Consider the following 19,430-nt stretch of genomic DNA (forward strand, 5'->3'; position numbering starts at 1 on the left):
TTTCACCTTTTTATATAACATTACCGACACTTTGACTTTTACAAAATGTTCTAGCTCCTTAGTTTTTATTAAATCAAAAAATAGGTGCTGTCTAAAATCAATTTCTCTGTTCCCCGTAGCAAATCTTTTTCAAAGTACACTTTCACTTTGGACATTAAGTACAATGTTCTTCTCCTTTTATGTGGCAGAAACTTTTCTTCAGCTGGCATGAGATCAACTAAGATCCAGTGTTTGCTTCTAAGTAAGTGAGAGTGGATGTTTCTTTACTGTCTATCTTGTTGCTGTTTAATGCCAGCTCTCAGATTTTATGCTGAGGCTTAGCCAATGTAAATTTACATTATCACTTTGATAATTTAGGAGTAGTAAACTCTGTCTTAGCATTTCTCTTTTGTGTTTACAATAAGCAGCCACATAACAGACAGGATTTCTATATCCAGCTTTTTGACTGGCTCAGCCCTCAACACGTGGAGTTTCTCATAGTGTTGTTTCCCTGTGTGAGGGAGAACACCCACCACAACTGTATACCTTCTGCCTAGTACAGTCACTGTCTGGTCCCTACTTTTAAAATCTATTATTCCACACAGTAAAATAGATTCCAGATGGTATACTGTCCATCAGTCCCAAAGCTTGCCCTTATCTCTTCTTCACTTGTCACTGTAATTATCCCAAGAACTACTTTACTTCTCATGACCTTGATTATTTTCCTACAAGTGAGACTTCCAAATAAGGTACCAGGTTTTCCTAAGTGACCCATCAATAGTATATCCAGCAGAAATTCCTCTAAGTTCCTCAGCCTTGGATGATATTTTTATATAGGGTTGGGGCCAAGTTGACTATTTCCTTCTCATAATTACCTGGTCATTTTGGCAGCAATCAATGGCAGCAGGAAGAAGAGCAATCAAATATCTGTGCTTAAGTTCCCCTATTACGTGGCATTTATTTTGGTGCAAAATTGAGTAGTTTTCCTTTATTAATTTTCCAGTGCCTCTTGGGCCACTGGGAGAAATTCTCTCTGGTGAAGACACTAGCAAATTCTATTACTGTCTAAACAAGTAGATCATTACGTTAATAATACTTGTAAACCAGAAAAAAAATTGTTATAATGAATGCTGTAGAAGGAAAAAAGAATCAAATAACCCCTCTAGAATAATACAAGATGATTTATCCAGTTAACCAATGCTCGGAAATATCATTTTTGCACAGCCCTAGTGTAATAACTGATGCTCGTAAAGATGAGCCCGAGGCACTACAAAATTCTATAGAAAATGTTATAATTAACATAGTTTATGTTAAGAGCAGAGTTTAGCATAGTCTACTTATTTATTGGCTGCGTTGGGTCTCTGTTGCTGCACACAGACTTTCTCTAGTTGTGGCGAGCAGGGGCTACTCTTCATTGCAGTGTGCGGGCTTCTCATTGCGGTGGCTCCTCTTGTTGTGGAGCACAGGCTCTAGGCATGTGGGCTTCAGTAGTTGTGGCACGCAGCCTCAGTAGTTGTGGCTCATGGGCTCTAGAGCACAGGCTCAGTAGTTGTGGCACACGGGCTTAATTGCTCCACAGCATGTGGGATCTTCCTGGACCAGGGATCGAACCCGTGTCCCCTGAATTGGCAGGCAGTCTTAATCACTGCACCACCAGGGAAGTCCCTAGTCTAATTCTTTTAAAACTGGTAACCCAAGCATGATAGGTATAGCCACTCCATTAAGCCAAACATCTGCTAAAACAATACCTATTCCCAACAGATCAAATGGCAGTTTAACAGATAAGAAAATAACTATTCATTTCCCATACATACAGCACCTCCTAGAGTACACTCCAGGCTTAGTGTGTTATTTCCCTGGATACCACACACACAAAAAGAAATTGATTGGTTTTATTAAATTATCTCTTTGATTTGGTTATTAATGACATTTATTTAATAGAGGCATAAAAGAACAAAACATCGTGTAAATAGGCTAAAAAAAACAAACGTCATAAACTATTTTACAAGGTTGAAAAGGAAAAGTTTCCCCTCAAAGTCTTTCTTTCTTTAAGTAAAACTGTCACTGAGTATTTTTTTTTAACATCTTTATTGGAGTATAATTGCTTTACAATGGTGTGTTAGTTTCTGCTTTATAACAAAGTGAATCAGCTATACATATACATATATCCCCATATGTCCTTCCTCTTGCGTCTCCCTCCCACCTTCCCTATCCCACCCCTCTAGGTGGACACAAAGCATCGAGCTGATCTCTCTGTGCTATGCACTGCTTCCCACTAGCTATCTATTTTACATTTGGTAGTGTATATCTGTCCATGCCACTCTCTCACTTAGTCCCAGCTTACCCTTCCCCCTCCCCATATCCTCAAGTACATTCTCTACGTCTGTGTCTTTATTCCTGTCCTGCCTCTAGGTTCTTCAGAACCATTTTTTTTTTTGATTCCATATATATGTGTGAGCATACGGTATTTGTTTTTCTCTTTCTGACTTACTTCACTCTGCGTGAGCCTCTAGGTCCATTCACCTCACTACAAATAACTCAAGTTTTTTATGGCTGAGTAATATTCCATTGTATATATGTGCCACATCTTTGTCCATTCATCGGTCGATGGACACTTAGGTTGCTTCCATGTCCTGGCTATTGTAAATAGAGCTGCAATGAACATTGTGGTACATGACTCCTTTTGAATTATGGTTTTCTCAGGGTATATGCCCAGCAGTGGGATTGCTGGGTCGTATGGTAGTTCTATTTTTAGTTTTTAAGGAACCTCCATACTGTTCTCCATAGTGGCTATATCAATTTACATTCCCACCAACAGTGCAAGAGGGTCCCCTTTTCTCTACACCCTCTCCAGCATTTATTGTTTGTAGATATTTTGACTGGTGTGAGGTGATACCTCATTGTAGTTTTGATTTGCACTTCTCTAATGATTTCACTGAGTATTTTTAATAAGAGACCTCTGGTCTTACAAATGTGATTTTTTTACTTGAAATAATTTAATCCTGTTTTTCTCCCTTCCCTATCTCTCCCTCATTTGTAAAAAGGCAGATGAATTTAAAACTCAGAAAATAACTGCTTGAAATTGCCAAAACTAACAAATATAATATGTGTCAATCTGCTTTCCTAGTAGATAAAAACCAGAACCTCTTATAAAAAGTAGCAAACACATGGGAGTTAATCCAATATAAAATGCTCCTCAGAACAGTGGTGTCATGGTCAGATGCACTGCTATCTTAAAAATGCAAAAATGCACTGAAAACCAAAGCAAAACAATTTGATTTACTTAGTTGTACCTGCTCATCTCTTTGTCTCCACTCTTGCCAATTTTCTTCCCGTGAATCCTTCTGTACTGGGTTTGGTAATGATAGCTCATGCTGAGCATTACAAATGCCATGGGAGGATTTCTGGGGAATTTTCTTAAAAGCAAGATTCCTGAGCTACGAAACAAACAAAAAATTAAATTCAGTTTACCAATCCTGAGATACAAACGATTATTTTGGAAGTTAAGAAATCAATATTTTTATACTTCTAAATACTCATTATGCTAACTCACAAAGTCACTATTTGAATTTTTTGTAGTCTTTGTAGAATGCTAATTTCACCAGCATTTGAGATAATTTTGGTGGATTTCTCGATGAAATGATTAATAAGTGAGAATGGATTATACTCTACTATACCACCATTTTAATGAGTCTGCTTTACTAAAGGGAAGTTTATAGGAGTAGAGAACAGGATAACAAGTATGCTTTTAAAATGCAAAACAATAGCGTTCAATAAGATTAAAGTTTAATAGCTTATAAATTTAAAAGTTTAAATAGTGAGAGAAGATAGCTTAAGGAACTCTAACAACTATTTTGCTAGTCCTGAAAAATACAGGGCCTAGTCCACAAAGTAACATAATGAACTAAAACTGTACTGGCCAAGCCACTCCCAACAATAAGAAAAATCTTAGTCACAGAGGTTGAAACAGGGAGAAAAATACTGAGAGGTTACTATGGATTAAAATGTATTCTCTCAAAACATATGTTGTAGGCCTAACCCTTGCTCTCTGTGAATGTGACCTTATTTGGAAATAGGATCTTTGCAAATATAATCAAGTTAAGATTAAGGTTATACTGAATTAGGGTGGGCCCTAATCCAATGAAGGGTATAGACAAAGATACACAAAGAGAACACCATGTAACAGAAGAGGCAGACTGGAAAGATGCAGCCACTAGCCAAGGAACATCAAGGACTGACAGCTACCATAAGAAACTAGGATGAGGCAAGGAGGGAGTCTACTCAGTCTCAGAGAGCGCCTGGCCCCGCTGACACCATGGTTAGAACTTCCAGCCTCTAGAACTGTTAAGAGAATAAATTTCTGTTGTTTTAAGCCACCTGGTTTGTGGTACTTTGTTACAGCAGCCCTAGGAAACCAATGAAGAGGCTTTAAATCAAGGATCAGCAATTTAACTGATAATCAATAGACTGTTCTGCAAGAGTGATGAGATACAAACATCACTTTAAGCAGCTGTTTTCTGCTGTGGAAAAGACAGAGTAGAGGGGATGCTGCTAGAGACAAAGCCATGGCAGGTACACTACTGATTTATTACAGAAAGTAGACTGACAGAACTATAGCTGTGGAAGTGGGAAGGGAGGATCCTCAGGCTCATTCTCAGTAATGTAATGTAAACCCCACTATTACCTTATTTTTTGTTCCCCACATCTAATACCAAAAAGAAAATGGGGGCTTCCCTGGTGGTGCAGTGGTTGAGAGTCCGCCTGCCGATGCAGGGGACTCAGGTTCGTGCCCCGGTCTGGGAAGATCCCACATGCCGCGGAGCGGCTGGGCCCGTGAGCCATGGCCGCTGAGCCTGCGCGTCCAGAGCCTGTGCTCCACAACGGGAGAGGCCACAACAGTGGGAGGCCCGCGTACCGCAAAAAAAAAAGAAAATGGTGGGCAATCAAAAGTTCTGTAAGACTGGACTTCTGAAAGGTTGTATGGTGAGAAAAATGTCTTTTAAAGTGACTCTCTGTGTGGCAGCATTTTAAAGAGATACTTAGAAAGCAATGGTGATGGAAATAAATTGAAAAGGCTTTTTCTAAGTCTTGGGATATTATAAAATGAATATAGGAGGAAAAAAACACTTTTACTACTTCTCTCATTAAGTGATATTGAGAAAAGTCCTTAATATCTAACTGCTTCTTCTGTTAAAACACAGACAGACACAGACTAGAGGTGTTTTTCAATGTTTCTTTTAAAAATAAATGGGCGCATTAAATGTTGGTCACGTAACTCATGCTAGGCATGTCTAGGGGAGAAGGGCCTGTTTAGTACCCTTAAGAAACAGATGACCATCAAATGCATAAATGTTCAAGGTTAGTCATAGGCTTATTGTCTAGTCATAGGATTACTGTCTATAACAGTAAAAAAAAAAAAAAAAGGAAACAACCTAAATGTTTATCACAACAATCTGATTAAGTAAACTATGACAAAGCCACATAATTTTAAATAATGTGGATAAAATAATGTAGATCTTTATTTACTCATGGAAGCCTGCTCATGCTAATTTTTAAAAAGCCAGTTATGAAAGTCTATTATATAGTCTCATTTTCATTTAAGTAAAATATGAATGTATATATGAATGTATCTATATAGTCAAGTAAACTTATATATGTATACAGAAAACACATACCAAAATATTAATTTCTTATATCTCTAGTTATATTTACAAATGACCTTTGTTTCCTTTTAAGACTTTGTTTTTCAGAAACGTTTTGGAATGAGCACATAAGCTTCCGTAGACAAAAAAAAAAAGGCAATTTAAAATATGTTCATTACATCTGACTTCAAATACACACAAATTTATATCCATTCATTCAAGTCATATTTACCAAGTACCTATGGACCAGGAACTGTGGATACATAGGTCAACAAGATAGTATCTACCCTCATGATGCATACAACCTACTGGGAAAGCAGACATGAATAATTATAATTGCTACCTCATTTGCTTCACTCTGTTGCTGTTCCTTCTTTTTTCTTCTTTTCTCTCTTTTCTTCTCATTTGTAGTTGATTTATTTGTTTGAGACTTTCCAGTATTCCGACCTTTGCCTTTTCCAGGCTCAGAATCAGAACCACTGCCACTATCCACTTGCAACAAGGCAAAACGAGAAGCAGTAGTGGGAACAGAACTAAGTACTGCTGAGGCCATTGTAAGGATTTTTCTTTTAAAATACTTCTGTCAAGAATAATTCCTGTGGGAAGGGAGAAAGGAGGAAGATGAATAAACACAGTAGAATTTGTTTCAGATTTTAGAACAAATATATATATATACACACACACACACATACACTTCTCCTGACACTGAATTTAGTTAACAGTTGGATTCGTACACACAGTTCTACTGGTAGAAACATACTTTTTAAACTTAAGTAAACAACGTAAGATTGTATAATATAAAAAAGAAAAATGATATACTGAGATTTCACAATTATTGCAAGAATACCACCAATACAATGTATTGATTTTCCATATACAGTTTCCAAAAATTAATGATTTTCCTCTCTTTTTTTTTTTTTTTTGCAGTACGTGGGCCTCTCACTGTTGTGGCCTCTCCCGTTGAGGAGCACAGGCTCCGGACGCGCAGGCTCAGCGGCCATGGTTCACGGGCCCAGCCGCTCCGCGGTATGTGGGATCTTCCTGGACCGGGGTACGAACCCGTGCCCCCTGCATCGGCAGGTGGACTCTCAACCACTGCGCCACCAGGGAAGCCCTTTCCTCTTTCTTTTAAATACACTGCTGTATATTTACATAATTATGGAGAATATCCTAATATATACGTATATATGAAGAATATCCTAAATCTGATTAATATATACGTATTTATGGAGAACATCCTAAATCAATATGGTTTACAATGGAAGAGTAAGAATATCATTTTTCACCGCACACAGAGACCATTGGTCCAACTACATGCTTATCCCCAACTTCCAAGACAGGAAAAAAGGAGTAGGAAACAAAGAACATCCTTACCGTGTACAAATTCTGCTTGAGTTTGATTCTAGAGAAGTGACAGCAAAATAGAGAACTTAAATTCTCTCAACCAAAGGAAACTTTTCAAAATCACCTTCCACCATTATCTTTTAGTTCACTAGTCTCAGTGCCCCCTACCTCTCTTAGCTTTTTTTTCTTTTATTGAAGTATAGTTAATTTACAATGTTGTGTTAGTTTCAAGTGTACAGCAAAGTGATTCAGTTATTTATATATATATACACATATATATTCTTTTTCAGATTCTTTTCCATCATAGGTTATTACAAAACAGTGATTATAGTTCCCTCTGCTATACAGCAGGTGCTTGTTGTTTACCTATTTTATATATAGTAGTGTGTATATGTTAATCCCAAACTCCTAATTTATCTCCCCCCACTATCCCCCCTTGGTAAGTGTAAGTTTGTTTTCTATGTCTGTGAATCTATTTGTTTTGTAAATAAGTTTATTTGTATCATTTTTTTAGATTCCACATATGTGATATCATATGATACTTGAGTTTCTCTGATTTACTTCACTTAATATGATCATATGTAGGTCCATCCATGTTGCTGCAAATGGCATTATTTCATTCTTTTTATGGCTGAGTAATATTCCATTGTATGTATATACATCTTCTTTAACCATTCATCTGTCGATATTTAGGTTGCTTCCATGTTTTGGTTATTGTAAATAGCGCTGATACGAACATTGGGTTGCATGTATCTTTTTGAATTAGAGTTTTCTCCAGATATACGCCTAGGAGTGGGATTGCTGAATCATATGGCAACTCTATTTTTAGTTTTTTCAGGAGCCTCCATACTGTTCTCCATAGCGGCTGCCCCAATTTACATTCCCACCAACAGTGCAGGAGGGTTCCCTTTTCTCCACAGCCTCCCCAGCATTTATCATTTGTACTTTTTAATGATGGCCATTCTGACTGGTGTGAGGTGATACCTCACTGTAGTTTAGATTTGCATTTCCCTAATAGTTAGCAATACTGAGCATCTTTATGAGCCTGTTGGCCATGTGTATGTCTTCTTTGAAGAAATGTCTATTTAGGCCTTCTGCCTATTTTTTGATTGGGTTTTTTTTTTATGTTAAGCTATATGAGCTGTTTGTATATTTTGGAAATTAATCCCTTGTTGGTACCTTTCAGCTTTTTAAGAGCCTTTTAAACTTAAGACAGGATTGCAAAGGTCCTCTAGTAAAATATATGTACATAAAAAACTGAATCACTTTGCTGTACACCAGAAACTAACACAACATTGTAAATCAACTATACACCAATTAAAAAAAACTTTTTACAAAAAAGGTCCTCTAGTAATATCTGACCCAAATCCTTTTTTACAGATGAGGCAACTGGTACTTAGACTGGTTAGGTCATTCTGCAAGTTACTGGCAAAGTCAGGACCTGAAACTAGATTTGCTGAACCTTACTCTGCAATTTCTAAGTAAGCAGCCTTGTAACTACTAGAAGACTAAGTACTCTCTCAATTCAAAAGAAACAGATTCTCTTAATAAGTTGTGAAACTGAGAAACTTGTTTATTTTGAAATGTATTGAGTACATAACTGAATAAACTATTAAGTTTTTTTAAAAAAAGGAACACTCCAAGTACCTAGCACTAAGATTAACAAAATGTTAACCCACCCCATGCCTCTCCCCAATAGCAACCCCCCAACTCCCACTCTGTCCAGAGATAATTATTATTCTGATTTGTTACTTATTACTTTGTTTTTCTTTATAGTTTTATCATGTCCGTCTTGAGCCACAGCGCTCATATCTGAACTAGCTACTGTTATTTCCACAATATCCTACTGTTTACACAGGTCCACCCTATTCATTGTGGGAAGGGACTGTGTGAAAGTGTGAATACTAAGAGGTGAGGATCACTGAGGTCCATTTTGAAAGCTAACCACACACTACAGTTTGCATGTTTTCAGGAGGGAACAAAAATGAGAAGCATACGTTCAATCTTCCATCTTAACCTAAGAATCTAGAAAATTATTTGGAAACCTTTCAATTTTTTGTTAAACAATGAAAAAAATCAAAAGAAGAACTGAGATTTGAAGATGTCATCTAATAGTTATGAAATCAAAGTATTTTTATCACAATACCACATTCATACCTACTGCTCCTATGTTCAGAAGCATACAGATTAAGATAAAATACCACAACATACAGAGATGACATCACACCATTAAAATTATGACGTATTTTTAGGCTTAAATCTTTCCCACAGACATGAGAATTAAGGCTTTGTAAGTTACTATAAGGAAGAAAATATTACAAAATGAAAAGGAAATTCCAGACTCAAAAATATTAAGGAAAACATTAATTCTGCTTCAACTTCAACATGCCATGTTAAAATCCTGTAAGTTTTAGTAGCTTTGACCACTTTAGGTACACTAATCCTACACAGTTGTTCTACAACTACTGTATTTAATTTTAACTGTCGCAACTATAAATTGCATATGATAGCTGTTCACAAATATTCACCGCCCCTCCCTGAAAGAGAATTGCGTATCACTCTCATGTTGAATGCAGGCTGGCCATGTGACTACCAGTGAAATATAAGCTTTAAAAAGCTTTAAAAGCCAGAACATGGTTCACCGTGTTCTCTTTTCTCTGCTTCTGTTATTGTGGAAGTGTATGCTGAGATGAAGCCTCCTAGAGTCAAGTCTGATGGAGTCTAAAACTACAATGAACAAAATCTCCTTACTAACCTGTAATGGATATGTAGCTTGAGCAAGAAAGCAACTTTGCTGCTTTAAGCTGCTGAGGTTTTCGGGTTGCTACTGCAATATAATCTAACCTTATCATCACTGATAGCTTACACAAATACATTTCCTCTCCATTTCAGGACTGATATCAAAACTGTGAATTTCATATTTGGATTGTTCTGCATGAGTGAAATGTTCACAGGTGTTCTAAATCTCTCTCCAAAGCTCACAGAAATTTTTTTTCTTTGAAATGAAAAGAAAAAAGTTTTTAGGCATTGAGAATTTGTGGTTGAGCAGTCGGCCACTGAAGAGTCAGAGACCTAAAGATTATACCTAACAATGCATAAGGAAAACACCAATCTATCTGAAACCCTAGAATCACAGTAGAGACTATCTCTTATACAGTGGACACACACAACAAGCAATAAATATTTCCTGAATGAATGAAAAGAATAAAAGAAAGACAAAATGAAAAGAAAGCGTCAGAACAAATACTGTTAACTGAGAAAAGAATCAGTGATAAACACTCAAATAATTATTTTTCTGAGGCAGCTACCTATGCTACATCTTAGCAACCCATGTGTTAAAATACTTTCTCTAACTAATGAAAGGGTAAATGGAAAGGGTAAATGCTCACCTCCAATGATCCCTTGTTCGGTAAGGGGTACAGGTAGAATAGGAGAGTGGTAGCCACCTGCACTATACTCTACATAATAGTAAATACTAAAGGCCAAAAATAGCTCTACTCAGCAGCTGAGGGAGTAAGGAGATGGGACAACTGGAAGGGCTCATCATCTGTACTCAAGCTGTACTTAAAAAAAAAAAAAAAGTAATAAACAGCCAACACATCAACTACCTCATTAGCCATGAGAGAAATCTGTATACTATGCCAAAAATCTATATACCATACACTAACCAGTACTTCAGAGGTGGAAGAGGGGGGGAAATGTAAATTTTAAATGAAAGAAGGGAATAAAAATATAAAAATAATCCCCAATTTGTAAATATGTGTATTATTTATTTACATACCAAAAGGAGGAAATGCATGGGACTACTCCTTTTCCTTTCTATAGTTTTCACTATTTCCCCAAATATTCTGTAACGACCATATTCCTTCTATAAGAAAAAACTCTCATCGTGAAAAGGAAAAATGGTCATCTATACCCAAATTCAAAAAAGAAAAACATAATGTAATCAAAGCAATATTGATTTTTCTGCCCTGTGTCAAAACTTAAAAAGGGCAACTACAGGTCAGAATTAACAATGACATGCCTCAGGTTCTTTTATGTTAGTGATTGAGAAGATAAATGACACAAAGCAATTGTCAAAGACTGATTATGGTGCATGTTTTTAAGAGAACACTGCCTTCATTAACAGATTTTTCAGAATTTGCAAAAAGATAATCATGTTATACAATCCAGGAATTCATTTGTAACTGCTTTAAAACCTTGAAGAGAAAAAGAGATAAATAAGCAGACCACAAAAACATGAGACTTTTAAAGATACTATTTCAGGGAAAGGCTAGGGTCAGTATTCTTGTGAGGCTACGGTTAGAGGTCTTGTGTCCTAAACTTCTGCATCTCCACCTACGGTCATACCTAAGAGATACTTGGATAAATAGATTCAGAGTTCTTCTCCCTCCCCCTGTTATTTTCCCTTTCTTTATGCATCACATGGTCTTTAAAATCCAGATACCTGAGTATATATAAATGCTCATTTATAAACATACACTTAAATAACAAGGACATAATTAAGATACACAAAACAAAAATACAGTGGACATCCACTAAGCTACCTACATTGGTCAGTCTATGAGTGCAGTGGCTAGTGCTCTATGTTAAACAGTTACAAATTACTAAAATACTACACAAATTACGTTTTTAGTCCAGAAATTTAATGATTATTTTCTATGTTTCTCCCTCTTCCCTTTGAGTCTCCTTTTATTTTATTTATTTATTTATTTATATATTGGCCACACCCCGCAGCATATGGGATCTTAGTTCCCCAACCAGGGATCAAACCTGCAGAGTCTTAACCACTGGACCACCAGGGAAATCCTGAGTCTCCTTTTAAAAAATAATTTAAAGGCTAATTTAAGTAGTTGAAGGAAGACAAAAGAAAATTTGAAAGATAATTTGAAAACAAATGTTTCAGGTCAAATGCATAAGAAACAAATAAGTTTACAAATATGCAGGCAGCTCATCACATATAAGTGCAACATTCTATAATTTCTTAATGAATCTATTAGTAAAAACTATTAATTCCTCTATACTTAAAATCGCAGCAAAATCAAATTATAGTGAAGTCTCCACTTTATATATACTCAATACTAGAAAAGCCAATTACTTATTAAATATTAGAGCATATGTTAGGGCTTTCTATAGCAACTGTCCTTCCTCAGATTTTGTACTCCAGCAAAACAAACTACTTAAAATTTCCTGACCACACATTTAGTTTTACTTGCTCAAATCTTTTTGCTGTGCCTTTTGCCTAAAATGCCCTCCATCTCTTCCACTTACAACTTGTATTTGTTCCTTAAAATCCTGCTCAGATGCTAGGATCTCTATAACGCTTTCTCTGACCTGCCTGTTTAATCATTCCCTCCTTTGTAATATTTCTGTAGTTTATATTTACTTTTATTACTGAATAGATTTAATTAAAATTATCTGTTTACTGTTGTGCCTAGCCCCTTATAATCCTGATTTCAACATTCTGAAAGGCAAGAGCTTCTTCTTTCCACCCCTAACAAAACCACAGGACCTGGCACACAGAAGATACATTTATTGAATTTGTTTTTTTAAAAAATATTTACATTCCCCAAGTACACAGCTATCTATGCATTCAAAGACAAGCTCTAAAATAGAATGGAGCTAAAGAAAATGCAAAGTGCACTAGAGATAATCCTCAATTCCCAGAATGCAAATGTGAGTTAACAGTGATTATTAGCAGTTCAAAGTTGCTTCATTATAAGGGCCATTCTACTAACTGATTATCACCACAACTAATTTTGTTTAGGAAACATATTTGTTTAGGAAACACAACTGGTTTCAAAGTATTGATTAAAAAGAACTAGGATACATGAGGAGCTTAAGTAAACTACTTTTTTAAATGAATAGCCTAAACTGCAAGCAGAAGGATTTATAAACAGCTGATCCTCTTGGGCTCCTCTACTAAGGTTCTGAGGACCAGTGCCACTATGATGTAATCCCTTTAGACTATGATCTCTCTAAGGTCAAGAAAGATGGTAGGAGTAGCCATACCTCAGGTCCAGGGAACCACAATTAGGGCACTTCAAAACTGGTATATGTATAAGCTCCTCAATCAAGACCAAATATATCCCTTTTATAAAATGTAATGATAGTCATCTTCTATTAACACTATTGACCAGTAAGCCTGATGAAAAAAGAAGTGAATACCATGTAGATACCAACTAGTGTGGTCTCACTGAAATGTAGCTTAGATTAAAAAAAAACAAAAACCATAAAATGAAATGGCATTGAGTATGAATGACTTAATACCTGGTGAAATTTTTTATCATATTATTTCACGTCTGTTCCTCAAATAACACAACTACACAATATCTTTCACTTTGGCTTCTTATAAAGTAAGGTTCACAACCAGTAAGTGCCAAGAGCATACCAAAACTTTGCTCGCAACAAACTTAACGCAAACAAACCATATAAACTTAATGGGTATGCCCTAAATTCCATTTTTTTTCTTCATAGTTAAATACTGCCTCCCATCTCCAATCTGCATCACCTAATTTCTGTGGGTTGAAAAACCTAGGCAAAAAGTACAAGCAGGTACCGGTTGAGGACCTAAGGGATTCGCCTATAAATAAAGCACATGTATTTTCATTTGCCCCAGTGATCTCTTGGTCAACTTCTGGGTTCTTCACTCTTAAAGAGTGAAGCCACCTGATTATCTTATAGATAAGTTTGTTGTAACCATTTATGACAATATCTTCCATTAATTAGGATTTGACTGATGAGAACTTAAGTGTTATGAACCTGTTGAGAAAAAAAAATCTAAGTTTCCACAGATTAAAGATTTAAAAAATTTTTAATTGCCACAAAGTTCAATATTCTTATGGCTGCAAGTCAAATTTGTTAAACTGATGATTCAGGTTACAATCACAAGCACGTTTACTACGTAAAGAAATAGTAATGAACAGTGCAGAGAAAATTTCACTGGCTTTTCAGTAGAGGAAAGACGATCTTTCATTAGTGCTTCTAATGAAAGCCATAGCACCTACTCAATTGTAGAATCTAGCTAAGGTAAGAATGAAAAATCTAAAACAAGGCGGAGAGAAAAGACAATTTAATAAGTCATTTTTTATCACTGTTCAATATCTACCAAGCACCCTAAGTGCTAGAGATGACAAAAATTCTGGAAGAGTGCTTGTTCCAAACAATAACTACAAAAAACAAACAAAATTCAAAACCCTTCTCCCTTTTACTCTTCAATAGTTAGCGGAGAGGAGGAGAAGCACTTTACTCAAAAAGTAATTCACTATACCTCATTCACGAATGAAAGCCAAATTTCACCCACAGGCTGTTAACCAATGCTCCAAAACTTATTCGCGCAAAGTACATACAGAAGGAAACAGGGCTGGGCGAGACCTAACTCGGGCAGAGAAGCGGCTTCAAAACCTGAAAGGGAGAAAACAGCGAGTCAGGTCGAAGCTCCAGAAATTTCCGAGCGCCTGGCTCCCCGGGCGGGAGCGCGATGCCCGCGGCGGGGAGGGGGCGGCGGCACCTGTCACTCGACGGCCCGGAGACCGCGGTCGACCCCGGCCCCGGCCCCCGCGGGGTCTCGGGAGCCGCAGGCACCGCCCGGGCGCCTGGGCCTGAGGTCGGCGTGGGTCTCTCTCCGCCGCCCCCGAGACCAGAGCCTAGCGTCGGGGCCGCGGCCCTTCCCAAGGAGCGGCCCTCCCGCGCACTCTGCCCAGCGGCTCCGGACAGCGGGGCCCATCGCCTCAGGCCGAGTCCCCAACTGCCGAGACTGGGGCGCACGGAGCAGCGCGGCCGAGCCGCCACCACCGCCTCAGGGGCCCCGGAGCGGTCCCCCGCGAGGCGGCCCGCCCTCCGCGTACTCACCGGGCCTCCCTGGCCGCCGGCACGGCCCTCCTCTCCCTCCTCCCCCCGCCGCCGCCGCCGCTCCGCGGCTCCTGGGGCGGCCGCACTGGGCGTTGGGACTGCGCTGGGTCAAGTGTCGGGGGGCAGGGGCGGGCTCGCTCCGGGCGGGGGTCGCACGGTGGACCCGCGAGCGGGCGCGGAGCACTAACGGGCCCCGGGGCGCCGGGCCGGGCGGACCGCGGCGGGGAGCGCGGCTGCGGGCTGCGGTGAGGGGCGGGGAAAACGCGGCCGCGAGCCGAGGGCGGGAGGGAAGTCTCGGCGGAGGGGGCGGCTTGAGAGCCGCGGGGCGGAGCGGGGGAGGGGCCTGACGCGCCCGCCGCCGCGCGCGGGGGTTTGTTTATTTTCTAGGTTGGTTGCTGCGCTGTCGCGTGGGTAGGGGTTCGCGGCTGACGTGAGCGCCCGGAGTTGGGGGAAAGGACCAGACCCACCTGCTGGAGAAGGGGAGCTACGGGGGCCGGGCAGGGTCCAAACGTCTCACGTAGGCGGCGGCGCCGCGGTCTTCGGGGTTACCGGGAAGAGAAGGGCTTACCCGGGGTAGGTGGAAGGACGGAGGCCTCCCGAGAGAATAGGACTCCAGGCTATTTCTCCGCAGTTCGGCGGCTTCACCTGAATCGCGGAGAGCAGTTAGAGAGCCCTGCAGTGGAAAAGGGCCAGTGGAACGTGGGGGCCCGAATTCCCAGCCCCTCCGGGCTCGACCTCCAGTTAGTGAAGTAGGGTTGGTCCTGCAAACAAGATTTGAATAGAAAGACTGCATCATTTCTCTGTAAGGAAAATAATGAACATTGCTCAGTTCTCTGTAGAGTTACAGCACTTTCACGTTACCTCCCTTCGTGCTCCATCAGGTAGTAGGATTCTCATTTTGCAAGCCAAGTTAAGTGACTTACCCAAAGCCTCACATCTAATAAACGGCACAGCCGGAACACAGCTGTCCTGACTTCAAATTCTGTGCTGCTTACCGTTGTGTCACATTATCTTCCTAAATCACTTTGTTTCAACTAATAGTAGACGCCCCCATAGGTAAGACGCTGCAGGGTTACAGAGGGGAGTTAAAGCTGTTATCCTTGCCTTCAAAATAAGAAATAAAACAAGGATAAAACAGTTAAAAGACAAACCATGACAGATGCCATGTGAAAAATACAGAGTACTGCAGAATATCAGAGAACTGCTCAGACCTGTCTGGGGAATCAGGAAAGAAAGGCAATAAGGAGGAGAAGGCATTTGGGATTGACCTTGAAGGAGATGGGGATGGTTTTACAGCAAGAAGAGACAGCATGAGAACATATATGAAAGTGAATCAATGGAAGTTGTGTTCAGGAAAAGCAAATGGTAAGGCTCTAGGGCATGTTGAGAAGTGGCAGACACAGAGGAGAATGGGGCCTGGGATGCCAAGTGGAAGAATTTGTATTCAAATCATTACTTAGTTTTTGTGGTTTAAAAGTTTGGGGGTTTAAAAACCTTGCTTTTCTTTGATCTCTCTGTGAATGGATACAGAAATGAGAGGTGGGAAAATGGTCAGATAGACTTGCCATAGGCCAGGTAAAAGGTAATGATAAATCTGAACTAAAGGTAAGGCAGGAGGAATTTAAAAGAGCTTGGCTAAAAGATGATGTGGAAGCAGAATCTACAGAATTTGGCATTTGATTAATTGGTTTTCCAGTAAGAGGGGATGGCTTGAGAACATACATGAAGGAGGAAGAGAAAAATAAAAGGTAATGGAGGTTTTGAGTTTGGAGATAATTATAGAAGATAGAAAAAAGACAATTAGAGATAGGAATAGGAACTTCTTGAGAGATCAATTTAGACTTGGACATTTTAAGCGTTTGAAAGATTGTTGAGACAGCCAGATAGAGGTGGACACTGAGAAGTTAGATGTAAAGGTTTTGAAGTAAGGGTAAGAGGGTTGAACTAGAAAATAGATTGGGAAGTTATCAGCCTAGCAGTGATATCACTGTGAGAGAAAAAAAGAAAACAAAGGGCAGAATCTTGGAGAACATCTTCTTTAGAACCTTGCTACTCAAAGCATGGTCAGTGGCCCAGCCACACTGGCCCAGCATCACCAGGGGGTTTGTTGGAAAGGTGGAATCTCAGCCCTCCCCACCCCAGACCTGCTGAATCAGGTCTTCAGTTTAACAAGAACCCCAAGTGATTTGTATCACATTAAAGTTTAAGAAGCTCAGACCTAGATGAGAAAAGCCAACAAATAAAGAAGGGATCTAACCTAGATAGAGAAGCCAGCAAAGAAAGAGAGGAGGAAGTGGGAGGAGAACCAGAGAAACACAGAATCACCAAAGCAAGATACACTGGAGTTTCACAAAGACAGGGGCAGGAAGGAGAGTTGATCACAATATCCAAAACCACAGAGGTCAAAAAGTGCAAGGAAAGAAGGTATGTTTGAACTTTGTGATTAGGTGGTGTGGTCATTATGACCATGTTGTTCTAACTGAAAGCTTGGAAACTGCCCCTTTGTGATTGGGGACAGCCTAGAAATATAATCCCTCCAGTCCCCACATATATGGGACATATTAAAGTAGGCTTGTGGATTTCATAGTGGGACAAAGTAGAAGTTCTTTTCTAGTTGCTTCTATCTTCTCAGTGAAGTAAGAAACAAGATCATTTTGGGAGACTGCTAATTGTCCATCACAATGTATTCTCTCTTTCTTCCTGACCACAGAGACTATTTTTCTCAGCCTTTCTTTCAGTTGGGTATGGTCAAATGTGAAGTTATTGCTACTGGAATGTGAGCAGAGATGATGTCGGCCTCTGCCAGACTAGTGTGCCTCCTTCATGCATTTTTCCTTCCTGCCAGCTGGATTATGCAGATGACTACAAGTCCCTGGAGTTGGCAGAACCACAAGAAAGAACGTGCAGGGATGAAGGAGAGCTGCCCATTGACCTGGAACACCCACTCTGGATTATTTTGTGAGCAAGGTATAAATTTCTATTGAGTGGGAGCCATAACATTTTTGTTTGTTATAACAGTTTAGCCTACATGGCTCATGTAGTTATTAACTGAAAGTAATGAGGGGGGAGTTAGCAGGGGAGGGAGAGAAGAAGAGAGATGAAACACTAGTCTGTCAGTGTGGGAGAGGGAATTGATGAGGGAAACACGGTAAGGTTTCCAGGCACTAATAACGCCCACCTGAGTGAGTGGCCATGAATTTATAGTGAGACCAGTCATTATGGTTGTGCATTTTTCTCCAGACAGATTTAGTTGCTCATGCGATGCGCAAGCACTGAGTAGGCAGTTTTGGATTACCCAGGACTGAGATTTGGCTGGGCAAGTAGGATGGGGAGAGATTGGCAAAGGGTAGTTGAGGGTAGATGCAAAGGAGGCATTATAATTTCAGATGTGGTAAGAAATAAGGCTTTGAGAGGGGTGGGGAACTGTGAAAAGATGGGAGGGTGAATGGAATGGTGTTTCTGATCAGGTTGAAGAATTGTTGGAGTTTAGGTACCATAGAGAATGACCTGAAAAGAGAAGAGAGGGGTTGGAGAGTAGTAGGCTTGAAATTAAAATTAGAAGTAATGTCAGTAATGTCAAGGTGTAGGGAATGACCATAAGAGTGGGTAGATGCGATAGCAGAGGGCAAAGATCGTTCCAAGAGAGATGGTCAAGGAACTGAGAGGCAGTAAGAATTTGAAAGATACCTATGTCTATATCTATATCTATATCTTGCAAAGAATTATCTGCAGATGTGACAGTGGTGTTGGAGTAGTGAGTAGCTTTGAAGAGAGTGATAATGAGCCTGGTCCTAAAATCTTCAAAGAATGAGGGGCTGAATGCTCTGAATTAAGGTGTTCAAGGCCATCAGTGATTTAAGATGTTAAACTCTTGCATGTTTCAGGCACTTTAAAGTTTTGTTACTAATGTGAGATTTCTAATTGCTTCTCTCTGACCTCTCAGATTACAGATGGTGACTGCTTTCTTTAAGAGGAAATGCCCATCTGTCTGTATTATAAAACAAACACATGCTAGGGTTCCCAGTTTAAATGACTATGCTTTAAAATTGGTCATAAACTACTCCTTCTACCTCCAACATGTATCTTCAAATAGACACATCAAAAGTGACGCTAGCCTTGCCACATCAAATAATGTGCTGTAAATGTTAAAATTCTATGTGAAAAACCTCAGCTATAGCTTAAGCTAACAATAAATAGGGATTGATTAGAGGCCTGACAAGTTGAAAATAACTAGATTACCTGTAGTTTAAAACATGAAGTACCCCATTATATAGCATAGGTGGTCTGGAGTCAGACTGCTAGGTGTTGAATCACAGCATCCATCTCATGGGATTATTGTGAGGATAAAGTATTAATATATATAATACATATAAGCATTTAAAAGACTTTTTAGCACATATAAGCACTCAATAAAATTTAGGTATATTATTGTACTAATCTATATCTAATTCTTATAGAATTGCCTATAACTATAGTTGGACTTTTCCCACTTAGAAAACATGTTCGTTACATCTGTTCGTTACATCTGTTAATGGTAAGGAGACTTCTGGTTAAACACGGTGCATTGATCACATGTTTTTCCCTACTCACTCCAGATACCTCATTAAAATGAGA

The 19,430-nt window shown here is 39.4% G+C and overlaps 1 protein-coding gene across 5 annotated transcripts in view; it reads right to left on the reverse strand.

The window, feature by feature from the left end:
• Window positions 1–15,039, reverse strand: part of GKAP1 (G kinase anchoring protein 1) — an 83,357-nt gene extending 68,318 nt beyond the window's left edge. For 2 of the 5 annotated variants that reach the window (XM_060155306.1, XM_060155303.1), the window contains exons 1-4: window positions 14,817–15,037; window positions 14,236–14,369; window positions 5,965–6,217; window positions 3,273–3,416 (exon numbers count right to left, since the gene is read on the reverse strand). In XM_060155306.1, coding sequence (XP_060011289.1) covers window positions 3,273–3,416; window positions 5,965–6,174 — 354 coding nt within the window. In that variant the 5' untranslated portion in view covers window positions 6,175–6,217; window positions 14,236–14,369; window positions 14,817–15,037. Of the gene's footprint in view, window positions 1–3,272; window positions 3,417–5,964; window positions 6,218–14,235; window positions 14,370–14,475; window positions 14,578–14,816 lie in introns of those variants that run through there. The other 3 variants (XM_060155305.1, XM_060155302.1, XM_060155304.1) reach the window with 3 other exon arrangements.
• Between the last annotated feature and the right edge of the window lie 4,391 nt (window positions 15,040–19,430).

Source organism: Lagenorhynchus albirostris, chromosome 7, assembly GCF_949774975.1.
Source record: "Lagenorhynchus albirostris chromosome 7, mLagAlb1.1, whole genome shotgun sequence".
Taxonomy (NCBI): Eukaryota; Metazoa; Chordata; class Mammalia; order Artiodactyla; family Delphinidae; genus Lagenorhynchus; species Lagenorhynchus albirostris.